Genomic DNA, 25,897 nt, shown 5'->3' on the forward strand with positions numbered 1-25,897 from the left:
AAGCCCCAGCTCTGCCTGCAGACCAGCAGACCAAGCTGCACTTTTCCTCCTCTTCCATGCCGCTCCTGGAAGCAGTGGCAGCATGAGCGTGACCCATCAGTCCTTCCCACCCAAGCTGATTTTAAATAAATGTATTTAGAAGGAGAAAAATCTCCTGCCCTATTTATTTCATTACTGAAGGTATTAAATAACACTGCCCTCATTATGGATCCCCAAGGGACCTCAGTGGTGTCCAGCAGGACTCTGAGCCATTGACCATCATCCTCTGGATACCACAGTGTAGCCAACTCCTCATCCATCAAACAGGCCACCCATCAAATCCATCTCTTTCCAGTTTAGAGAGAAGGATGATGTAAAGGACCACGTCAAAGGATTTAAAGAAGTCCAGATAAGTTACTGAATAAGGAAATATTATGGATGCATTGAATGAAGATCTGAGCATGAAATTCTGCTGAATTCTCTTAAACAAGGATTTCCAGAGAAATTTGACTGATTTCTAGAGAACACAATTTGTTAAAGAGGTGAACCACATTTTTAGGGAAGTGAACACTTCTTAGCTGCTGTTACAACTATTGAATTCTGTAATGCTCAAAAAAGTACTAAGGACACTTACAACATTTTAGCATTGAAGTTTCAGCTCCCGTCTTTTAAAGTACTTTTTAATGCCCTGTCAGAAGAAAGCCTTATTCCTATTACTTAGAAGTATGCTGAACATTCAGCAGTTCTAAGAGTTGACAGTACTACAACAAAGATGAAGATTTATAGTTGATAAAATTGCTTGCCTATCTGTAGAAATTCCTTCAAAGTGGAGAAGAAATTTACTTCAACAGAGCACCAAGAACTGCTGATAGCTTATTAACAACATTGAGGAAAAGCAGTGTGATCCCTAAGGGTCCCAAGGACAACTTGGCAGCTCAAAACCAAATTTTAGATGCTAAACAGGGAGGGTAGCCTGGTCAATGATTATGAGAAATACATTAATTCCTCCTTACATTATCTCTTACACTCAGAGATGGCAGAATCAAACCAACTTGAACCGGGTCAGCTTGACCTCTTTTTCATCTATTCATATTGGTCTTAAAAGCAGCTGTCTCTGATATCGAGCAAAACATCTGCCAAAAGCTCTACAAAACCAAGCAGAGATGCCAAAAATGCATACAAACAGCAGCTTGCTCCTGTGTGCTCACATTATCTTAGTTGTAAATTCTCTGTGCCTAAAGGCACGCGTATTTTCTACTCATTGGAAACAATCTGATAAATTGGTGACATGTTTCACCTAAAACCATTTTTACTGAAGTAAATCTGAAGACATAAAGCAGACAGAGAATGCAAACAGCTGCATGCATTGCATAAACAATCAGATTTCTGAAAGAACTGTGAAAATATGTCACATATGAGATAGTCTACTCTCTATTTTTTCACCAAAATAACTTTAGCTGGACATCACTGGATAACTTCAACAAGAAAAAAGATTGGCAGATGCAGAAAGAACAACTGCACAAAAAAATATTACCAAAACTATTCATAATTATGAGGAGAAAAAATGTCCTCTCCCATAAAAACCAAAAAGATTAAGAGACATTAGCTCATAGAGTACAACAAGGACCATTCACACAGCAAAACAGTTTGTGCAAAGAAGAGCTATACCAGCTGAACAGGAGCAAGAAGTGGATGATCAGCAATCAGTAAACTACAGGTAGTGGTTGATAATAATATGGTGAGAAGATCACATATCACAGTTGCTCTCTGAGGAAGCCCAGTACTTTCACATTTCTGAGATACAGGATTTTTTTTAAGTCTTCAATTGGTGCAAGAGCAAGCAGGAAAAGGGCTGGTTATGGACTCATTTAAAATTGTTGCCATTTGTCACCATCTCCAAACTTACTACCCTTGAGTTAATCTGGCAACTGAATTGCTGGGAACACTTAAATTTGAAAGTGACTCTCAGGGCAACCAAAACCTCTGATTTGTGCTAACTGGCTTTTGGTTTTATTTTTCTAACCATCCTTTCCTCTTTTTTTCTCCTTTGTATCTGGAAATTTTTGTCTTGTAGGACTCAGTTTCACCACATTGACCAGCATATCACAACATCACGTAGGAGATGCCAATACATCTGTGTCCCTGATCCTTAGCCAAACAGAAACCAGAAGTTTGCCAGAATTAGGGCTTGTTCAGTTCTTACAGAAAGCAGTGAGTTGCAACTTTGTGTTGGTTCATGGCTGACAGTGGCAGAGGGGAGAACAAAACAAAACCCACACAGGTCAAACTCTCGTGTAGGCCTTGATTCAATAAAAGCACTGCAGCACTTACTTGAAGTTACACACATGCTCCAGAGCTCTGGTGAATCTGGGCCAAAGTAATGATAACCAAACACATGGGGATGTATTTGAACAGCCATGAGAGCCTATGAGGTCATAAGGGGAAAGCATCAAATATGATCATTGAGTTTGTACTCATAGATGAAGCACGAAATAATAGTCATGGGCTGACAAACAGAATCACTACTGTACAGCAGAATGTGCTTCCATTTCCTGAAAGGATAAATGCAAATCCAAAATACAGCTAACAAACAGAAGAGCGATTCTAGCTTCCCTCTCACTCCAAAGAGCATCATCTCAGCTCTTCTGCAGGGGATATGGGTTCAACCCTTCCCTCTTTTATCTAGGAGGCTCTTTGCTTCACACAGGGGACAAAAGTTTTACTTAAGGATATGCTCCAAAAGATCCCAAAAATACACTTTCTACATCCATTATTATGAAAAAGTTTCAGTTCTTGCAAATCACAAGTTCTCAAAGCTCTGCGATTAATATTTTACCTCTTGCCCACCCTCATAGCTTTATATTGCTGGTTTTGCTCATCACTTACTGCATTCTGCACTTCTTAATAGAAGAGAAGGGAGAAACAAAAAAGAGAACCCTTTTCCATTCCCAATGATTCAGCAGATAAAGGATGTAGAGATTGTACAAATAAAGAGGAAGGGCAGTAAAAGAGAGGTTAAAAAAACCATAATTGACGTTGCGTTGTTGCTGTTGTTGAGGTTGTGCATTGCTAGAATCACTGATTCTAGTACAGGAGGCCAAAATTATATACTATTATAACAAGGAAGCAAAATTGTTACCTGCAGGGAAAAAACAATATAGTTACTGCAATGAAAACAACATCAGAGAGTATTACCTGATATCAGACAGATCACATTTGTTTCCAGCGATGGCCATTACAATGTTTTCAGGACCATGTTCTTTTAGTTCTTTCACCCATTTTTTCAAAGTATGAAATGAATCCTGCATCAGAGAAATAACAAAATAAGCTACCAGCACACTCTCTGCCAATGTATTTGCCTATTTTTTAAAGTAGAGGAGCACAGCTTTGACAGTATTAATGCAATAATGATTATATAGATCACAAGACTGGAAGATCACTTATCTATCTCTGCAATTTGCTTTTCAAGCTTTAGACCATAAGGCTTCTTCAAATTAATTCTTGAACTTGGATGCTTCCCTCTTTTCCACTTCCCCTCCTCCCTGCTCCAACACAGCACCAAATATTAAACTTCCAGTGATGAAGAAACTACTCCAGCTCGTCTAATAGCTCATTTCCTTCACCTAATGTGAGCTTCATTTGTCTAATTTCACTTCTGTCCAGTGGCTTACCATCTCAATCACTGTCACATTTTTGGTAATATCCAGTGGAGCTTCCACAGAGATGCCCACTTCCCTGCATTTCCTAATCTGTGATCTGGTAAACCTCAATTTACTCATTAAAACTGAAGAGAGAGGTGACAATTCACTTGGCTTTTTTCCCCTCCAAGCATGAAAATCAAACTCTATCTGATGCTACCAAACTTTTAATAGTAATTTTTCTACTTCCTTACACCAGTGAAGTAGTAGCTTTAAGTAACACTTATTTCTGGAGATTCTAATTATAATGCACATTTGAAATTCTTACTGACAAAGTGAGCTCCCAAACAGATGATAAATAATTTTTTCCCCTTCAGAAATGCACATAAGAGTTTCCTCTAAATCAGCAATGGCTGTATCAGTATCACCGAAGGTAGAGCCATATCAGTCACTCGGGGAAAAAATCCATTCTGCTTTAATGATTAACACTGAATATTAAGCATCAGAAAGTGAAGTGAAGAAACTGACCTTCCTCTCCTATTTCCCCCTCTTTATTCTGAGAACTGTTCCACATAAGCTTGGAGAAAGGCTGGCAAAATTTTATTCTTACAATATATTACAAGATCAACTGTAAGATATTTAAATCCAAAGTATCAATCCAGCACGATTCACTCTTCCTCACCTTCTCCTGGCAAATTAGCAGTGGAGAACAGCACTGCTGCACAACAGTGACCACCACTGTCAGCGACAGATCATTGCACTAATGCACTGGGGAACCAAACCAGCCCTCCCAGCCTTGTAGTAAATAAGTCAATTGGCAAGAAAGGAATAAAATGCCAGCGAACTCTCCTGGCCATCCATCCATTAGCACTTCCACTAAGTCTGATATATCAGCAGGGGTTTCTTCCAAAAGGAGTGAAAGAGGCATTCATCTGAGTTCTCCTAGCCTCCTCTGCCTGAGAAATGAGCCAGAGAAGTTAAGGATCTAAAAATAAAATTTTCATTCCAAATGAATAATGTTGAGACAAAAGGTCAGAGACTTATGATTTCATTACCAGTTTGAAAATTAAGACATGATGCTTGCAATACAGACATGAAATTATATGCTTAGATAAAAATAATTAGTTTTAAATTCAGTAATATGCAAACAACTTAATTTCTATTCAGCTGGTAAAGCTAACAGCTGCTTTTTGTCAGTAAAAATTCAACTCCACACAGAGAACATAGGTGGTGGTGGTAGGGAGTAGTGCAGGATATGAATCCTGTCTTAGTCAGAGGAAACCCAAAAAGCATTGACAAAATGCAGTCTCAAATCTTTTGTCTACATGAAGTTGAAACAACACAGAAGCAGGACTTTTTATTTAATGTTTTAAGGCAGTTGGACACCTCTACCCAGATCTACAAAACTACCCAAGTATATACACGCCAGACAAATTAAATTTTGCAGTTGTGGGGTTTAACTCAAACTCAGGCCCAAACAGAGGAGTTAACAAAGGGAAAAAGCATCCCAAAGGTCTCACCTGTTTGGTGATATCATACACTATCACAGCTGCTGCTGAACCTCGGTAGTACATTGGAGCCAAGGAATGAAACTGTTAAAACATAAAACCCCAGGAGAAAGTATCATTAATAAATCAGAACTATCACATGCTTTGCCAGGTCTCAAAGACTTGCCATGGCAGGACCACCCTCTTTCCTTCATCCCACAGAGAACAGACCTTATCACTGGTCACCCATCTCTCATTTTCCTTAAACACAAAGAAGCCAGACCTCCTTTATCTCGTGCTGTTCTTCATCCCACTGAATTTACACAACCAGCCCTCACTGATTCAATGCATCAGGACAAGTTTTGACAGGAAGAACTGCACTTGGAAGCCTAACCTGATGGCATAGGGAACCCTTCCCCTGGCAAACCACAGTCTTGCTTTGTAGATCTAAGACTGGATTCAGCTTGGGTTTGAATTTTGTAAAACATTGCAAATGAGTTGTATAAAACTAACTTGTCAGAAAAATCTGAACACCTGTCTTGTTTACCTATCCTATACTATGATAAGACATTTCAAAAAACATGGATTCTTGCAGTTGCTCTTCAGCTTTTTGTTTCAAGGAAAACATTCTTTGAGGAAAAAAAACCAAGAAATAAACATGTTTGTTAGAACAACTGAAGAACGGCGTAATTTTCATAATTTACCAATGACTAAGCAGCTGATTTAGAATTTCAGCTTACAATTACAATTAGAGTAAGGAAGTAAAAAAAAAAGTCTTTCTGCTGATTCAACTAAGCTTAGTCTCAAACAAACCAAAAATAATCTTTCTGGGAAAATGCATTCAGTCTCAGTATGCTCACACAGCCATTTTATAATTTTGTGGGGGGGAAGCTATCTGCAAAAGCTGCATATTAAGCTGCAGCTAATAACTGAGGTCAGCACCTAAATCAAATATATTATTAGGGTAGGGTCTGAACCTCACTGCCCAGCAAACACGCACAGATCCACGTGTTACACTGCAAACCTCTGCATATTTACTGGACACATCCTTTTCCCAGATCCGTACCTACTGACTGAGCATTTAGACTTCCAGCAGCCTCCACATTTCTTGCTGTTTCACGTGCAACATATCAGGCAATTTATTTGCAGTGCTGGTTCCCTTGCCAGGTTGTAAGCTATTTATCACAGACCACGCACACCAGCTCAAGGTCGGCGCTTCCTTTTGTAACAGTGTGGATGCACAGCAGCAGTGACAGATGGTCAAGTGCTCAAGTGTTTTGGGGAGCGAGGCAGGTGGGAGAGCTCATTAATAAGAGAAAACAGCAGGAAAGAGGATGAGAAAAGAAAGAGGAATCAGTCGAGAAGCGTGGTCTGAAGAAATGGGATCAGCCAAGATCCTGAGGGAGTTGGGTAGATGTGTGCTTTCCGGGGTTTTAGTATGCAGCTTTATTACTTGCATGCTTAATGCAATAAATGCCTCCCAGAATTTTTAAGCTTCTAAATCATGACAGAAATTTTCAGTATGTTAGAACAGAACAGAGCATTTCAGTTGGAATGGACTTACAACAATCACGTAAACCAAGTGCCTGATCAATTCAGGGCTGGCTAAAAATTAAATCATCTTGTTAAGGGCATTGTCCAAATGATTCTTAAACACTGACAAGCTTGAGGCATCACTTCAGATAACAAGAAGGGCTTTTTCAAGTATGTTAACAGCACAGGAGGTCTCAAGAAAACATTGAATTCATTACTTGTTTCATGATCACTGTGGCCAAGGCATGCCACCGACTACCACATTCCCCAAGTCCTTCCCAATCACAAAGGAGTCTAGGAGGGCATCTTGCCTGGTTGGCTCACTGAATGCCTGCAACTAGAAGTTATCTCCTACCCTCATCAAGCCAAGACCATCTCCTCAACATAAGTGTTATGTTGAAGGAATCTGGAAGTCAGGAACCCTAACTGTGGAGGGGAGTCTGACCTTTCATGGTGTAGGCACACTCCTCCCAGTCTGTAAACTCCAGGAAAAAAAAAACATTCAAACCCTACACACATGCTGATTTGGTCTTTATCTAGATTACATTTTAATCTAGATTACACAGTAGTCATGAATTTACAAAGAGCTCTCAGATAACAGTAATCACATTTCACAGGAGCCATGCAGTTAAACTCACATACTCCAAATTCCTTCAAGACTGGCCCTGAAAGCACACTGAGAACATGTACAACATCTTGGGAATTTCTCTCCCTTTTCTTCTGACCAGCTGACAAGAACACTTCCCTTTATAACTGTTTCACTGAAGAATATTTGCAGTATTAGGGCCAGAAAGAAAAAAAGAAAAAAAATTAAAACAAACAAGCAAACAACAACAAAAAAATGCCCTTTGTCATTCTCTTATACGGGCTAATAAACAAGCATAACAATACACTATGTCCCAGTCACAAGAAATCACTGTTCTCTACAAGAAAACAGAAAAAGCCTCTTTGCAACACTGAATTAATCAAAAGGGGCTGAAAAATTGTAACTGCATGAATTTCATGATCTAATGATAGACTCTCAACAAATAGGCTTCATGAACATGAATTTTCCAATATCGTGCAAATAATGATGTTTGACTTCTCTTTTAAATCAGTGCCCAAAAGCAAAGTCCTCTTGAACATTTTTCTGGCCTAATTAATTGGAAAAAGAGAGTCACACCAAATTAATTAAAGGGATACAAAATACTAATCTGCACATTTTTCACCTGCCAAGGACCAAATGTGGGACAGATGCCCAAAACAAGTGACACACAAAAAAACAGCTCACAAAATTATATCTCATGGGACTACCTTCTGTATCATAAATGACAATGTCTATAACCTTGATTTTATAGTTCAGTATTCCTGTAACCAGTAATTCCCAAGAAAATTAGGATAAACAGAAACAGTTTGAGATTTGGCATAAGAACAATACTGCTTGAGAAGGGCCACATAAAAATGCTCAGGCAGCCACTCCACACAAACACTCAGGTTACAGCCCCAGCTTTCCAGGGAGCCAGCCCCTCCATAACCTGCAGCCAAGGGCAGCACTGGCAGATGTCACCCCTTCCTGCAGGCTGCAGCAGCTCACATCCCCTTGGCCTAACAGGAAAACAAAGACCAGAAAGAGATTTCCATCAGCTCCCACCATCACAAATAATCACACTCCGAGCCCATTTCAAAAGCTGATCAATGTTCTGCCTAAAATAATTAGTTTTCTTTTTTCATTATACTGCTACAGGGATCATATTACTTTGACAATTAATAACATTTTGAATTCCTAATTACTAAATTACTTGTAATTTGCTTGCACCTTGACTTAGTAAAATTAGGGGATCACTGATTGCCTTTAGCTGAAATATTAATAAGTGAGTGACAAACTTGCAGATTTAACTTTGCCAGTCTGCTATACCAGGCTCTTACACTCTGAGGTAAAAGGGAGAAGTCAGGGTCTAATCACCTTTCCTTGTGCCTGGTCCAGCTTCAGCTCATCTTTCCTGACTGCTGGTGACCAGGTTTCTATGCAGCATTATAGACATTGAACGAATAACCTTAACTGCACATCCCCTAACACTTTTCTCATGGCTGCATCATACTCACATGATCATCCTTCAACTGGTGAAAAATTCAGAGGTGGCTTTTCTCCTCTGTTTCCCAAAAGAACCCCAAAATTTAAAAACTCACCTACAACTTTACAGCATATATTTTTGTTAGGAGCAAAAAAATACAGAATCTTGGTACTTACACTACCAAACTTCATCTCAACTGCTTTCCACCTTCTAAGCACTGGGAAAACCTCCCATCTCTGCATAATGAGTAAATTACCCTTAGCAGGTCACCTACTGAGGGAATTAAGAAGTTTCATGCCTCTCATTTTGTGTCCACCAATAAAAGTTTGCCTGTTTGACCAACTGCATCACTCATTAGTCCCATTTTGCTTTTGGAAAGGCTGATAACAACTGGTGAGGCTGAGGTTGCTAATCCACACAGTGCCATGCTCAAGTTGCAGGGGTACATTTCCCAATCCAACAGCCAGGCTTCTGTTCTCAAAATATAAATAAGAAACTTATTTTTCCAAAAACATGCCAAAACCCAGAATCAATTACTTCATGCAGACTTCCAGGACTCTCCTCCTGGGAGATAAACAGTGTGCTCCATACCTACAGTCACCTGAATCCTGGAGCAATTCTGACTGGGCTCAGAGCGCCTTCTTCCTTGCACTCCTTACCAACACTTCCACTTTGCCCTTGTGGTTCATCGTCTCTGACACTAAGCAAAGAAGTGAGGCCACATGTGCATTATGAAATTTCCTCTGAAAGCAGAACCCAAGGGTCCAACTAGAAGCTGCTCAACCCTTTAGAGCCCCATAGTACAGGGAGCAAATTCAGTCTTACATGGTGCAAATGCAAGCTGAGCATAACCAGAGTTTCTCTCATTGATTCCAGGAGTATTTTGGGATTCTGCAACCCCTCATCTGGCCATCTCAATGAAGTCAACAGAAGCTTTGCCCTTGTAAAGGACAAAAAGATGGAACCAAGCAGCCATTAAGGAATTTACCACCTATTTAAAAGCAGTGTCGTATTTTGCTTTCTGCTTCCTGTGCATCTCATCACAGAGGGGTGTATTTGGTCACAGGTTTCCTCCATGTTTCCTCTTTACTAAAAGTAAGGAATGGGGAAGAAGGAAAATTATCACATCCTACTTGGAGCAGAAAACCAAAATCAAGGGAAAACAGTGTAAATCACACCTGAGCTGTGGTAGTGGAGGTCTCTTAACCCTGTCTAATATAATGCTGATTTAGAAAGCAAAACAGAGGCCAAATGAACACAGAAATAAAAACTACCACTCCTGCTTGTTTATATACAGGCTGACAAATGCTGCTGAAGACAGTTGGTATTCATTCAATCTGCCAGGCACACCAGGGAACATTAATTCATGTCAACAGCTCTCTGCACCATCCTGTGGTGCTATATCCCAAGACTGGCATACAGCCACAGCAGGGCTGCCTCTTCCCAACTCCACAGTCAAGAGGCAAAAAAACAAAAGCAAAACCAGCAACTACAACCACCACCTAACTCCTGCACTTGGTTGCTTTTACTGTTCTAGACTGTAAAGAACATTACCTGCTCTTACTGCAAAAGGATGATAATTCTGCCCATAAGCACAGCTGGAGAGGATAAGGGTGCACAGACTGAGCAGAATCACCAGTGCTCAGCAAGTGTTGCACACTCTGAATTCAGAGCCTTCTCAAGCACCTGCAGGTGCACAGCAGCACAAGATTTGCTTCCTGACAGCTGTGATCATTTGACTAAATTTCACTCCCTTTCCTATGAAGCTGCTCTCTGACAACATATGTTGCATCTGAGTGGCCAAAGACAAAACCACTTGGTTCCTCTCAAAGTCAGAGATCCTTACTCTTACTCTTTATCTGGGTGCCACTCATGGCAAGGACAGACACAGCCTCTGGCTCAGCTGCTCGCTGACACATGCAGGCAGCGTCACAGTCCTGCAACTTCCTTCCCCTTCCTATTACACCCACTCACACTTTCTGGACTCTTACCTCAAACATACATCGCGTCCCTTTGCCCAGCAGGTCATTCCCACACCTCTGCAGGTGATTTTGGGTGTCCTGTTTCTCCTGTCCTTGACCCTTCCTGCCAGGCCACTCCCACAAAACCCCTTCAGTCCTGTCCCAAAAGCCACCTGAAGGACACTTGCCCAAGTCTGGGCAGTTACACTCCCCACTCCTGCCACCTTCGAGGCAGTGGCTGCCAACAAACAGAAAATTGTGGTGGTGCAGAGAGAAGCAAAGGCAAAACCCAAAAGCATTAAACAGATTATCCTGACACACAAGCTCCTCGAACAGGGAGGGATACAAAATTCCTGACATTCTCAGCTGGCAAAGAGCAAATGGGAAAAATGTTATGCATGAAAGCCACTTTCAGATACCATTTAGCATTTTAAAACCTTGAGTAGTTTTCTTTACATGACTGAAGGCTGAAATTCCAGTTCTCAGGATTTGCAAGCTGAGTAAATCAGGAAAGATCTGTCTCTGATCTACAGGTATTTTTTACTAGTTAAATTGAAGATTAAATATATATCTATAAATTATATCTATAAATATAAAAGTGAGCATTTTTTTTCCAATGTCTAAGAATTCTTCAACAGAAGAAGGAAAAATCTCAACATTTTAGGCTAACCTTTTAGAGGTATTTTAAATAGGCAGAAAACAAACCTTTGCAACATCACAGAAGTGACCTGTGCTTAGCCTTTCTGAAGTTTACAGTCATTAAACAAAGGATGCAAAAGACACTACACCAAAACCATGACTCACCATCAAGCTACAAGTGCTGCAAATTTGCTGAAGCTTAAGGAAAAACACATTTAAATGCATCCCTTAAATTATTTACTGTGCTTTATGCTCACTCTGAAAATAGTACAAATAACATATTGGCTTGCTAGCTCTAATGCCACTTGTGTTCTCAGACACTGCCGAATCACCTGTCAACACTTGCAGCATGCAAGAGGTCCTCACACCGCACACAATGAACCACCCCAACTCTGACTGAGCTGTGGGACATCATCAAAGCCACATTTATGACACCACAGAGCAAAATTCAGGCTGTGTTTTGCCTGCAGAAATAATTCAAGTCATTGATAGATGGTGTTGTGCCACTGTCTCTGAACCACCAGGACAACTACTGCCACTCAGAAAAGAGGCAGCTATAAAGAGCTGTGGACATGTCATCAGTCAGTCTTTTCCTGAAAATGGAGAAGGTTAAAAAACAAAAGAAGAAAAAGCTCACAACTCAGGATAATTGCTATCGAGCTTTAAACTGGGCTCAAGGAATGGAGGCCTCTTCTATTAAACAAAATTGAAAGTCCCAGAGTTCAACACAGTAAATTTTAAAAGGACAGAGATAAATTTTCCTGCCCTAGAAACACAGCCCTCAGACTCCCTGTTTGCTACAATATTCCTCAGCTGGCAAAATGGAAAGCTGGCAGTCACCCAAGGTATTCAAACAAAACATTGTAATTAAAAGCTACTTAAGGCACCATGAACCAAAATATATGCTAATAAAACCATCATTAACTAACTTGCGAGGAGACTCTTCTTAGGGGAGGGAATCTTGGCTAATAACAACAATTATTGGGCATGTAAGTCCCAAAGTCTGCAACAATTCAAAGCTAATGGAGAAAACGTGAGCTAGGAGGGGGAAAGTGACTTTTGGGAAATACTGGCGTGGAGAAAAAGTGACTGTGAAGAAAAAAATAAAGCGAGTTTGTTGGATAGCGCACCAACACAAAGCAACCAGGTCCACAGAGAGCAGTACTTAGGCACAGAAGATTGGGGGATTTTGTGAAATGTTCTACCAGTTTGTTTCTTTCTAGTCAATAAAAAGGGAAAGAAAAAAAAAACCCCAAGATAAAAGGATTAAGAAGCTCTCTCTCCTTTTGTAATCATGTACTGTGAGAATTTTTCACCACAAGCCCCATACCCCTCTCCAGGGTCTCCTCCTAAGAAGCACACTCAGCATTCACCCCCACCAGGGATATGACAGAAAAGCTTTTAATCTCCATTTTCTGCTGCATTATTGTCACTCTGCAGCATTGACTCCAAGCTAGCAGCTTCTCAGAGAAAATCCTGAACAGGGGAATGAAAACTCATTAAAAAGGACAAACTCATGCATGAGGACCATGGAAGTGCCACTCCTGTTGTCCTGCCTGCCTGCTCCATCATAGTTAAGCTTTGAGCTTGACTTTCATGGCCTAAGTGAGGCCTCAGTTAAATCTCAGCCAGGGCTCTTCTGCTGTGAGGGTTCCACATCAGCACAGAGACACAGCTGGCACAGCTGGGGAAGCACAGGGCACCCCAGCTCCAGAATAAGCACAAGCCTATGCCTGGCCTTGCATTTAGGAGAGTGAAGTCAAATGAAGGCAATGTTGAAAGAGCAGGGAGTCCTAAACACTGCTCTCAGCAGCACAGACTGACACAACTGACAGGCTTCAGCAGTGGGACACAAAGCATCAACAAAAATTGCAAAGAACAAGGGAAGGACAATTCTCAAAGCAGAAACAACATTCAGAAGACATTTATTAGTACAGTACATGGTGAAAACAGCAATAGGGATAGGCTGGAAATGTTGGGTCATCATTGCTGGTCAGAGGATAATCAGAAAAAAATTAACAGGGGGGAGACATTTGTTCTTGAATCAGAAGAAGCAACACAAAACAAAGCAACCAAAATTTTCTGATTATAGTAAGACAGATATTGAGAAGCATCATGTCTTTAGCTGCAATGTAAAACAGGAATATTCTAGGACAGGGAATGACCTGGACCAGTATGGACCTTGCCTTGGGAAACTTGTCTGCCTCCATAGCTTGCACTCAAGGCCAGTGAACTTTGTTTACTACACCACTCGACACCTTCCTAGTCCTAGTGAAGGACTGGGAATACACTGTGCAACACACAACAAATAGATGGTCCCTGGACTAATTCGTGATTACTAATTAATGAAAACCTTTAACATGCCATATCTGTAATAAATTCTAAGCAATCTAACAAAGGTTGTGGTGCTCACTGCTCACCACAGTTTCTCACACACACACACACAAAAAAAAAAAAAAGGAAAGCAGATGTTTGAAAAACGATGAGCTAAAAAAAAATTGAGAGGAAACATAAGGGACTAGTTGGGAAGGATGAATTGTGTATCCAAGAGTTAGAGCTCAGTCACAGATTTCCTGCCTCAAATGAGGCATCATTTTTTTCAGTAAATATGTAAATATGAATATTACCATTCACCAAATTTTAGAGGGCTTTGAGAGTCCTTAGACTATGTAGGAAAATACATAGGAAAATACTATGTAGGAAAATACATATAATTATTAATCCAACTGAGTTTTGTGTGTAAAGTGCTAAAAAAAACCAACCAAAACCAAAAAGACAAGGAGAGCAGAGCAGTGGAGGGAAAAGAGAGAGAATAAGCAAGGAAACTGAAACCATGGGAAAGAAAACTGAACTTTTGCTAGCTCTTGCAATAATTAGTCAGTTATCAGCTCCAGACCATGCAGAAATGGAACAAACAAGATTCAAGGGAAGGAATTAGGCTTCAATATGTTTTTCAATGTCTATTTTCCCATGACAAATAACTTACTGAATTGTTATGAGCCAACAGATTTCATCAGTCACTTTATCTCACACTGTGCATTACAAATAAAAGCACAAGCATTTCCTGCAATTAAGAGTAAAAAAATCTTCTTTGCCCACAATTCACATACAAGGTATGGAGAATACATAGGATGTAGGATGTATCAGGACTGACATCCAGGCTGTATAAACATCTCACTTTATCCCAGCCTAATGTGAGCATAGCTGCAATTTCCTATGAAGAGACACTGTGACATTTCACAAGTCTGATGTTCTATAAGTGTGCATAGGTTTTTCCATTTCTCAAGAGAAACGTGGACATATATTAAGAGAAACCTACAGCTCTACAGTCTAGAGTCTAGTACTGCATACTACTGTCACTGAGGTTATTAAAAGGAAAAAAATTATCAACCAGAATTACAGTCCAGGTGAACTAATGCCTAAAAATCCATTATGGCTTGTTTTTGTTTGGTTGGTTGTTTTTTTTTTTTTTTTTTAAGTCAAAGGAAAAGCTGCTTGATCTGAGCAATTCTCTTCATATACTTAAAAAAAATCAAGAAAAAACCCCAAAGTGGTTCAGGTTGCTGGTGGCAACAAAACCCCAAAGTGGTTCAGGTTGCTGGTGGCAATTTCTTATAATATAAATAATAACAGCAGACACAAGCCATGCCCATATTCACTGTCCCAATCCAAGACAAGATCAGAGTCACCACCTAAGTTCAGACCACTCCAGCCATGGGCTGCAAGTCAAAGCCTTCCCAATGCCAATGAGAGCTGCCACACAGGAACCTGATGAAACCAGAGGGGAACTGGATGTTGCTGGGGCACTGCTCAAGCTGTCTTAGGGAAGGTGGCTGACAATTCATACCATGGTTTGGGGTTTTTTTAGGTAAGTGGTATGGTCAGTCTGTCTGCATTTTCATCATCCAAGGAAAGGGAACCTACGTCCTTGGTGCCTGCTGACCACCTGCATTGCAGAGCCTTGCAAAGATGCAGGAGGTTGATACTTACAAAGTCTTCTGAAAATGAAAGGTTTAGAAAAAGTACATCAACACATTAAGAGAGAGCAGGAAAGCATTCTGCAAACTAATACTCACCCGTTCCTGACCAGCTGTGTCCCAGATCAGAAATTTATGAAGCTCATTCCCACATGGCACAGTTTTAGTCATGAAGGATGCTCTGGAAATAAGGAAAACAGAAATTTATAATATAATTGACACTCTGAATATGTAACCAGTAGACCTTAGGGAGTTCTTCTGGATTAGACTGCATTTGGGGAAAACTCCAAAACCTTGATAAAATACCTGCAGAAGTCTCCCTTTTCTCAGATAGGACATATGCTACTTATAGATGTATTTTTTAAAAAGAAGGGAAAAGCCTCTGAAGTTCAGAGGGCATTTGTTCATGGGTCCAGGAGCACAAATGCTTCTTCTGCTTGTTAACTCCATCTTCTCGGTGGTACAGACCTGAGAGAAAGGCTACAGACAACATCATGTACCACTTTTCACTTTAAGATAAGAGACTGGATCACCAGGGAACAGAAAAGTCACCTGCTGGAGTGCACACGCTAAACAAATGCAAGAAAGTTGTTCTCCCTTTCAACTGGGATGAAGAAGTCTTCATAGTGTTTTTATTTTCCATAGGAAATTATATAGGTCTGTATTTTCAAAGTTTTTTCTTTTAGGAAAGAAGGTTACAAATTTATAGGCTTTTTTGTGTTACAGCAGTTCATTTGAAAGCTGGTAGGAAAGACTGCCAAACTCTGGCAGATTTCTATTTTCCCCATCCTATCTGGGTACTGCTGAACCATTTTTGTTGTGGTAACATTTTTCCTGGCTCATAAAGATGCATTTGATAGAATGCATGGCTGTTACAAAAGCACCAAATGACATCAAATGTCATTTTCTGAGAATGATATACCAGAGTTCTCCTCTAAAGCCATCTGCAAATTGTTTGAATTTAACAATGCTGCATTGTTTATGAAAATACTAACTATGGAAAAAAATGGGCACATTTCTTGGTTGTTTTCAGGGTGTATTCACTCAGTTGTCACTCTCCCTCTCAAACCAATAAGCAACACTTCACAGCTTCAAAAATGGGAACTTATAGATCCACAGTGGCTACTGTTGATTGCAAGGATTATATATTTAAAGCAGTTGAATAATTTGGAAGAGAAATACCCTTATCTGTGCAGACAAATAATATCACCTGTGTGAAGCTAGCGCTCACATTTTAATCTCCCAATGGGAAAAAAAATCCCTTTAGTTTTCATAATTATGGTAACAGAGAAAAATTGTTTTCCAAATTGAGCAGAAGGCATTTACTTAGCAGCAACAACAACTACTTGGGGAAAAAGGCTGCTAAGGGTTCAGAAGTAAAAAAAAACCCACTCAAGTTGCCATCAATTCTTTCACTACAAACAAGTATCCTTCAGCCAGTATTTTTATTCATGACGTGCTTTCTTTCTCTCTGTCCATTTTTCTCTATTCATCTCATTCAGGAATCCAAAATTGTCCTGGAACTTCTACATGCAGCTTCCAGCTGAGACTCCTCCATGCACGGAAAGGCAGAGCTTCAGAAGGTACTGTCCAACCCTCTGAACAACACCCAGCAATCAATACCAGTCCTTCAGAGACAACTTAAAACACCTCTGACACACATGTCAGATCAGCCCTTTCCCCCCAGATTACTCCTTTCTGTAAATTCCATAATAGCTTCCTTTCCCATAAGAGATTCCTAACTTCAAAAATTTTCCAGGTCGCATTGGACTTGGAAAATCTGTCCCTAAGGTATTAAAAGAAAAAAAAAATCAGAATTAAAATCTACTACAGGACTATTAGGATTCTGATGGTCTGATACATGAAAGCTTAGTAGTTTTTAAAGTTATATAAATTAATTATACTTAGTTTGAATTGCATTGTTCCTATTTTAAGAAAGGAAAATGTGACACATCCTAAACTTCAACAAAAGCACATCCATATGGGGAAACAGACACTGTCCATGTTCCAGCCCAGCCTACCAGGACACTCAACAAAGGTACTTTAAGGGCTCCCATGGTCTTCCTGCCATTACTCAGCTATGGGATGACCTGATCATTGTGCAGGGAACAGCCTCGTGGGTTGTAGGATTTTGGTTTTTGTCTTGTCAAGAGCTTCCCACTTTAGACTGTTTTGGCTGTGGGACCTAAGACTAAAATCACTCAAGGGTCAGATTTGAAACCTCACTGACCAGTGAAAACCAAAGTGGTATTTTGTCTGGTACTTACCCAATAGTAGGACTAATATTATGATCAAAGTGGTCCTGGACAAACCGACAAACGATGCTCGATTTCCCAACCCCAGTATCCTGAAAATCAAAGAAAGCAGGACAGTGAGTCAATGAAGTCACATCCACAAGACCCCAGATGTCAATACTTCACTTGATTCATTTTCAAGAATTAATATTTGACTCTTTGTTCTTGTCCTGTGGCAAGCAGGGCACATTACACATTTCAGAAGAAAAGTAAGGACATGGCTCATCCTTTTCAAACATCAGCATTGTAAGTGAATCTCCTTGGCCCTCTTCCCAGGACTCCCTTCTCTCCAAGCCCTCTATTTTATTAGGTGGATTTTATATTCCTGTTGCTAGTACTGCTGTCCAGCCAGCAGAGCCATTTACTTGTACAAGCAAACCCTGTGATTTCCAACACGCGGCACATTACACGGCACAGCCAGAGAAACAATTTCATTCAGGCCTGTTGCACAGCCAGCCCAAGCAAGCTTCCAAAACAGACTAATAACACCAACATTTCAGCACACTGACAGCACTGAGTTAGTGAAAATAACCTTTTCATGGCAAGACAAACTAGCCCACTCAGTGGAAACTTTGCAGAGGCTTTGGGTGGTTTTGAAAAGGTAGGAATGCAAAGATCTGGATCCCCAGGGATGTGCAGCTCTCCCTGTGCATGCCATGCTAGAGGTCTGCAGTGCATTGCTTTAAAGGCAACACAGCTTACTTTCTACACTGCAACATGGCAGGCTGATTCCATTTGCAGGAAGAATCTTTTTATTTTCTTTCAACATACCAAATCAGTAGAGAAAAATAACAGCAGTACATTACTGAAACAAAATTCAGAATAACCTGAAGCGGCAGGAGAAAATTTGAAATATTTGAAATTTGAAATATTATTTGGACACCTAAGATATAAACAACTTCCGTAAAATGCAAAATTTTTCAGTCTGTCTGTTTTTGCCCAAAGCTTGGATGGTAGGTAGAACTTAAATTATACAGGGAATTATCAAGGAAGAGGAGTAACATTATCATTGTGTCTTCCACAGAATTGCAAAGAGCCTCCTTAGAGACAAAAAGGATGCCAGGAAATCGATACTGACCTTTCCAAGACATTAACAATGACAGCCCAGGGTCCAATCTAACTCATTAAACAGTCAATGGAAAGTTTTCTATTAATTTCATTGAAGTGATTGCAGAACTACCAGATTGTACCTGGTAGCTCCATTTGTATCCACATTTTAAGATGACTAATTTGCAAAACACTCTTGAAAAATGCTGAGATAAGACAATAGAGTTTGTTAACAGCAAAACGCACATAACTTTTCTATTAAAAAAATAGAAAAGCAGCTTTTGCCCACACGTAGCTACATATTAAAAATAGCACTTCTGCCTCCTATAATCAGTTTTGCAATATGTTACCTTCTTTTTGAGTAAGAAAGAAAAAGAATGCCTCTATTTACATTTCCTTCCACCATGCTTACATGAAACTGTATTGTCACACCAGTCTTTATGGACAGCACTTATTAGAAAACCATCATTTAAACTCTCATATTTAATTCAAAGCTGTCCTTAGTCAGCTTAAAAGCCATAATAAATGCTCATGTTACACAGACAGTTGTTTATCTACTCTGTTCAATCAATAGGAAAAAAAGATCAAAGAGAGGAGCAGTGTTTAAAAACAGCCCTGTAGCCTTTGATCAATAGCAGAAACACATCCTGTTACTATTCCCAAATTTTGCCTTCATTATCAATTCCAGCTGACATCGCTGTATAATTACTACACCAGGATGGCAGAACACGCTAAAAAAATAAAATTAAAAAATCCCTCTGCCCTGAAATTGAGGATCTAATTATTTTTCATGGTTTCAAATGGTCTAGAGAAACTAGAATTACCACCCACTGGTGGCAAGGAATTACGTTTCTCTCTTGTGGGGACAGCGTTTCTGCCACAGTGTTCGAAACTAGACATTGACTCTGGTGACCCGACGATGCTTCAGATTCATCTGCTTCCTCCAGCTCCCCTGACAAAGTTACTCAGAATGGCAACTGCAATCACAAGAGGAGCCAGGGTCTCTGGCAGGGACGTGACATCCACAAGCATGGATTAAAGCTTAGCTCATTTTCCTGGAACCTCTTCATCTTTCAGTTCGTGGCTCTTACTAATGTTTCATGATAACACTAATAGGACCTTTCAAAGTTTCACATCTCACAACGAGCACAGTCAAACTTAAGCACACGCCAGGCACACCAACAGCCCTCCAGAAGCTTAAAGGCTTTCTTACACTTTGCTCCTGGGATTGCTTGCACTACCAAGAGGGCTAAAGATCCCCCTGGAGTAACTGGAGTGAAACCAATGGACTTGGGCCATGAGTGAACCTGTTTCCAGGACGAGCACTGCTGCAGCCAGTGGCTGGTGCTTTCCAGGAGCCAGGCACTTCATTGCACCAGGGGGGGTTCAGTTGAAACAAGCACTCCCAGCTTCCCTTTTGTTGCCTGGAGGATGCAAACCACCACCTACCAGAGTATAATTAGAGCACAGAGAGGAAGGAAGTAAAATAGAAAAAGCTTCCTACTTAAGGCAGTGATAATCCATCATGGGATTTAAAACAACTTCAACAGTGTTCAGTCCATGTTATGAAAACTGTACTGACACCCATCAATCAAGACATTCACCTGCCTGAAAGCAAAGCAAATCATGGCATACGAACATTATACAACAACTTGAAAACAGCTAAAGAGACCTTAACTTTTACCAACAACAGGGAACTATCTTTGAAGTCTCTCATAGAAGACAAGGAAAGCAGACCTGTTGCTTCAAAGAAGTAGAAAAAACGTTTTTCCTCAGCAGTGCATTGATATTGAACCTCCTTGCTAAGGCTGTATCAACCTTTCCTGCTTTGTACTTTACTATATGGTCTTTCTCTACACAAACCTATTTTTCTAACATCTGATGGGGATGATCTCCCTTGTTTTGTTCTTTTTTCTTCAAAGGATTATAGTAGATTTATCAAGCCACATGCCTGGATAACACTCAGGCATACAGAAGATTTATTTTTCCAGTTCTCAGAGTTCTGCTATTACACCCTCTAATCTGTTTTTCTGTTTTGTTTTACCTGATGTTGGTGTACATATAATATCAAACATACATGAAGGTACAACATCTCGGTTTATGAAAAAGGTCACGGTGGCACTGAGCAGAGTGGATTGGATAAGTTTCAGAAACTGAGAAGATGCCCTCAGGAGTTATGCTCCACTTCAAGTTACAGATCCTGCAATTCTTTGGGAAAATCGTCATTCACAGGAAACCCAAGGGCTTCAGCACTACAGTCATTGACTCATCACACTCAAGAGCATACCAATCCAGGAAAGAAGTGGCAAGAAATGAATAAATATAAAACAATTATTGCGAATCAAGGTGTTCACAAATCACTCAAGGAACCAACGACAGGGTTTTATTCTTTTTTCTTTTGCTTCTTCATAAACCTCCTAGCACACTTACAAAATATCAGTTATAAACCACCCTGTAGCAAGATAAGCAGAGTGGGTGGGGCAGGGAGGAAGGAAAGAAGTAGGAATGTAATTCACAGTAAGTGAGCCACTATTCGTTTACCAGAATAAGTAGCTTCAGAATGTCCCCTGGTCAGCAAAATGGATTCAAAATCTGAAACTGTATCAGATGTTTCTGATAAATACAAGGGACCAATGTAAGCATGACTAATTCCAGACTTTTAATGTTTAACCCGGGAAAACGCATTCTCTGTCCTTCCAAAATCCCTTAGCAGCGGATTTAGGTGTGAGGATTTTAAGAGCACCAGAATGGAGAGCAGAATGCCACAGAAAACAGTGCCTCCACCCACACTCCTGCTCCTGGGGAACCACCCCACTTGGCTCTCCTTGGCTCTCATTGCTGTAAAGGAGATGAGACTGTATTTCAAGCCAGCAGCATTATAGGATGCTGGCAACTCATTTGCAGGCAAGCAACAACTGAACTGCTTCTGGCTGATTTGCAGCAGCTTACAGGGAGATAAAAAAAAAAAAAGAAAGCAGAAAAAATATGAGCAATATATTAAAAAGGAAAACCATTTTCCCATTACAAATAGGCATTTGGTATATTCCTCTGTCTATTGTTCCAAACACATTTATCCCAGCAGAAAAAGCTAATGCAGAAAAATTGAGTACTTTAATTTAAATCTGGATGTCTCATTTATATCTTTGCAGATAGGGCCTGGTCCTCCAAGCACTTTTCCAAACTGGAGGAAGCTATAGCACCCTGTAAACACATCCCTGATTAGGCTGTTAGTCTGCACCCTTGATATTATAATAGCTTTTAACTGAGTGAGGGTCAAGCCCTACTGTGCTGACTAAACTAATCTCTTCATGTAATTTTTTTTCTACATCTGAAACTGAATAAATGTTGGATTCACAAAAAAAGAATCCACACATATCATGACTGATGACTAAACAGCAGCCCTATAATCATGCACACTGCTGCAAGAGCTTTTTTAGTCTCGACTATGCAGAGTCTTTCTCTGCTATGTTAACACACAGGGCTTCCTAAGTATGTGTTAAATTAGATAAACCATACAAAAATCCTTTATGACTCTAGAATTTTTAAAATACAAAAACAAGAACACTAGACAGCACTTCACACGAGGAAATGGCACCCTAAGAATGAACACACTGAAGAAACTGCCTTCTGTCCTTCTACTTGCAAAGTAAGGACAAAAAAAGAAAAAAAGAACATCTGGCTTGTAACCACCACAGATCTCATGACTAACTTCCCATTTCAGCTTTAAAGGAAGGTTGAGACACCCTGGAGACAGGCACCACAAAAATCTGCATTAAGAAGCAATGCAGGAGAACTGACCTCTATATTAACAGGGATCCCACACACAGCTCCTCCAAAAGGAAGTTTTCTCATCAACTTGGACAAAGCCAGGATTCAATCAAATTTACAATGTGAATTTTAAAAAATGTTTAAAACTTAAAAGTGCCTGTCCCTTCAAAACATTCCTCACAATAACTAAGAGTCACTGAAACATCAGCTACAGACAGGTCTCATTAAATCTGACAGGGTTTAACATGAGTTAGTCTTACAGATCAAAAGAAGAATGAGCCCTAGCAACCTGGAGGGTATAAATACTAAGTGCTCAAAAATCCCCAGGCAAAGAAGATGTTATTTCAGTAATAATATGAGAAACATTTGGACCTGACAAGTCTTTATCCTTTCCCACATGCCAGAAACTGATCCCACAGCTCATGTGGCTTCCATCAAATTCAGCAGGACTTCCCTGCACCTCACAGCAGGAATACATCTGCTCCTCAGAGCCCATTTGTGCCAGGCTCCCCAAAAGCTGAGCAGCCAACCACCCTAACTTGAGCAAAGGCACCACAAGAACTGTGGCTGAACCCCTTGGTGGCTGAACCCTTCCTCTGAGGATCCCTGATCAAGAGAAAAAGAGCGCGACCAATGCAGTCAGGGTTAGTTTAGTGTAACCCCCAGGAAGCCTCTCATGGCAGAGCTTTTTCATCAGGTATAGGGCTGGAATTACAAAGCTGCTCACACTGATGGAACTCAGGGTTTCAGCCAGAGAGCAGTACCAGCAAACTGCTCTGAAGCTTTCTCCAGACTGGTCAGCATCAAGAAGAGCAATTAAGTGCATGCACCAGAAACATCTGTGGTCAAATTTGTCTTTAACAATTCGCTCAGTGTACTGTCCAGTGAGATAACAGCACCTTCTGTCATCCTTCAGACAAAAAACAAAACAAAATCAAAACAAAACAACATCAAAACAACAAAAAAACCCAGGCTTGATGAAACACACAGAACTGGGGTGTAGTCAAAAAGCTGTCCCACTCTCCTGGGTGGGGAGGAGAGGATCTGCTCCGAGAGGAAGCTGGCTGCTCCTCATTGTTAAGAGAAGCAACAGTTCCTGGCTCCCTGTTACATATTCACACTGCTGGACACTCTTGGCTGATTCATCCCTAACTGAAAAATAACAGAGGAGCCAGTTTATGCTCAAGATTTCCCAATTTAAATTCCACTTTTTGTAACACTGATTTGATTCCTGCCAGTGCTAGTGCAGAGAGGAAGGAGAGGTCCTTGTCTTGTTCCAAGCACAGCTTTCATTGTTGAAGCATTAAAGATGTACAGATGAAAACACTTGAATTGGTATGAAGCTACCAAAAAGGAGAAAACTGTCCTTTATTATCAATGCATTTGGTATTTTATATACCAGAACCAGGCACTGAAAAGCTTTGCAACTGGCCAGGCAAACCTGAGGTAGAAAGACAGAATTTAAACTTTAGGGGAAGAAAAATAATCAATGAGTCACAAAAAAAAAATACAAATGCAGAGAGACCATTCATTCCAGTAGCTCTGTAAAGGACAGCTGGTTTTGACTTGGCAAATCAGCTTCTGCACATTTGAACAGCTCTTCTTTCCACTGCCAGAATTCGCCACGCTTTCATTTTTGATTTACAGTTGAATCACCCTGGCCCATTCCCATTACCCTCAGCAGGACTTTGATGGAATCTGAAAATTCACAGCAGTGTAATCGCATCTCAGAGCTGCTAAATGGTTTGCATTTCATTAGCTATCATCAAACAAATTGCAGGGCCTGGGCTGTAAAGTATCACTGGGCTTTAGCAGAAATGTAAGCTCAGCTCTGGTCGAGCCTGGTGTCCAGGAGGAATGCCACTCCTCGGGCACGGTCTGGCATGCAGCACTGAGACACCCAACCTGCATTTTGAATGCTTTCAGGGTTGCCAGATCTTAACCCAAAGGCATGTGACATGCTAAGGCTGAGCACAGGATTATGGCTCTCTTTTAAATTCCAGTGGAGGCAAAAAAGCAACAAGCTGAAAAATAAATTAAAGCTTTGCAATTTGCAGCCTGCTTTAGTCCTCTGTGCTTGCCTTCAACATTTTAATCATTACTCTACTGATCAAATGCAGGTAGCATTGCAATACTTTCCATGTCTTACTAATCCACTTACAGCTGCTCTGGAGGGCTGTGACAGACAGCTTGAAGAGCATCTGAAACTGCCTTTGGATTTTTATCAACTGTATGAACATACAAGGAAGAGTTATGCACAACAGATTCCTGATGGCAGTTCCCAAGGGCAGTATTTTAATCCAAGAATTACTCTGCCCAATAAACTTTTTGCTGTCCTTAAAAACTTCCTTCGCCCTTCCCCGTGTTCGGGTATCACTTTCAGTTGTCTGAAAACACTGCTGTAAGGAGAAATACCTTGCAGGAGACCGAGGTTCAGTCACCCCTGGGACTGAATTGAATCTGCCAAGTGTCAGGCTTGTCCCAGGGAAAATGAAGCCATGCACTCTGGAGTGGTGTCTAGGAAGAAAAAAAAAAAGCTTCCCGCCTTTATTCAGTTTTTCCATCTGCAAGATGTATCAAGTGGGCAAAGCTATCACTGCACAGCTGCACAGATGAAAATACAAGAGCAGCTCTTAGACTCACACACTGGCTCTCAGCTGCTTCACTAAGACAAACTGCCTGAGGCTTCAGCCTGAACCAAAGGGATGCAGGTACAGGTGCTCTGAAGCCTCACTTCCACAGTCAAAATACAGGCATCTCATCCAGGACACTAATGATTTCTGTAAATTCCAAATTAAAATTTTGTGGCCATATACCATAAGTGATCTTCAAGGAATTTCTGCAAAGATCTGGGAGATACTCATCTGCAAAGCAAATTTTTCAAAGGGAAGACCTAGACCAGAGTTGGCTCCCAGAAGTGTAATTTTGCTGACATGCTCTTTCCTGAGTGAAGGGTACTTGCCAAATGAACACCACTCACACTGAATGCTGGAACCCAGTTGCCCACAATCCCAGCACAAACACATGGATCTCACTGCAACTCTGTTTTGAGAGGAGGATGGCCACCACTGGCCTTCTCTGGTGGGTTTACTCTGGCTGGATTCGGCAGTGTCTCACTTCGGTAGGAACCACCACAGTTCTTCTGGTCACCTGTCCCTGTGTGAACTTTACATGAAAATCCCTATTTGCATTTCCCTTTGTTGCATTCCCTTCTTTAAACTCATAATATACAGTAGTAAAGGTGTCTTTTAAGTCAGTTGGTACATTACTCCCACTAAGTTAGGATGACCTATGCCAACTTCCACACAGTAAAAAACTCTACACATAATTTCTAATTGCTTTCAGGCCAACATTGCTGTTGCAGAGCAAAAATTAGCTACAGAATCAGACTTTTTCCTCTGGAGCACATTAGAATTATATCAATTCCCTCAACACACAAAAGTGCAGCACTTGTTCTACCCACAATCAGGTCAGTCCTGTTATATCAGAATGCAATCCCTCCTCCTAGTGCTGCAAGGACTCC

General features: G+C 40.6%; 1 protein-coding gene across 2 annotated transcripts in view; it reads right to left on the bottom strand.

Annotated features, from left to right (window-relative positions):
• The window catches only part of RAB31 (RAB31, member RAS oncogene family), a 62,160-nt gene that overhangs the window by 17,252 nt on the left and 19,011 nt on the right, over positions 1-25,897 (bottom strand). For both annotated transcript variants that reach the window (XM_036406681.2, XM_036406682.2), the window contains exons 2-5: positions 17,533-17,612; positions 15,365-15,446; positions 5,138-5,209; positions 3,175-3,281 (exon numbers count right to left, since the gene is read on the bottom strand). In XM_036406681.2, coding sequence (XP_036262574.1) covers positions 3,175-3,281; positions 5,138-5,209; positions 15,365-15,446; positions 17,533-17,612 — 341 coding nt within the window. The remainder of the gene's footprint in view (positions 1-3,174; positions 3,282-5,137; positions 5,210-15,364; positions 15,447-17,532; positions 17,613-25,897) is intronic.

The sequence above is a fragment of the Molothrus ater genome, chromosome 1 (assembly GCF_012460135.2).
Source record: "Molothrus ater isolate BHLD 08-10-18 breed brown headed cowbird chromosome 1, BPBGC_Mater_1.1, whole genome shotgun sequence".
In the NCBI taxonomy this organism is placed as follows: Eukaryota; Metazoa; Chordata; class Aves; order Passeriformes; family Icteridae; genus Molothrus; species Molothrus ater.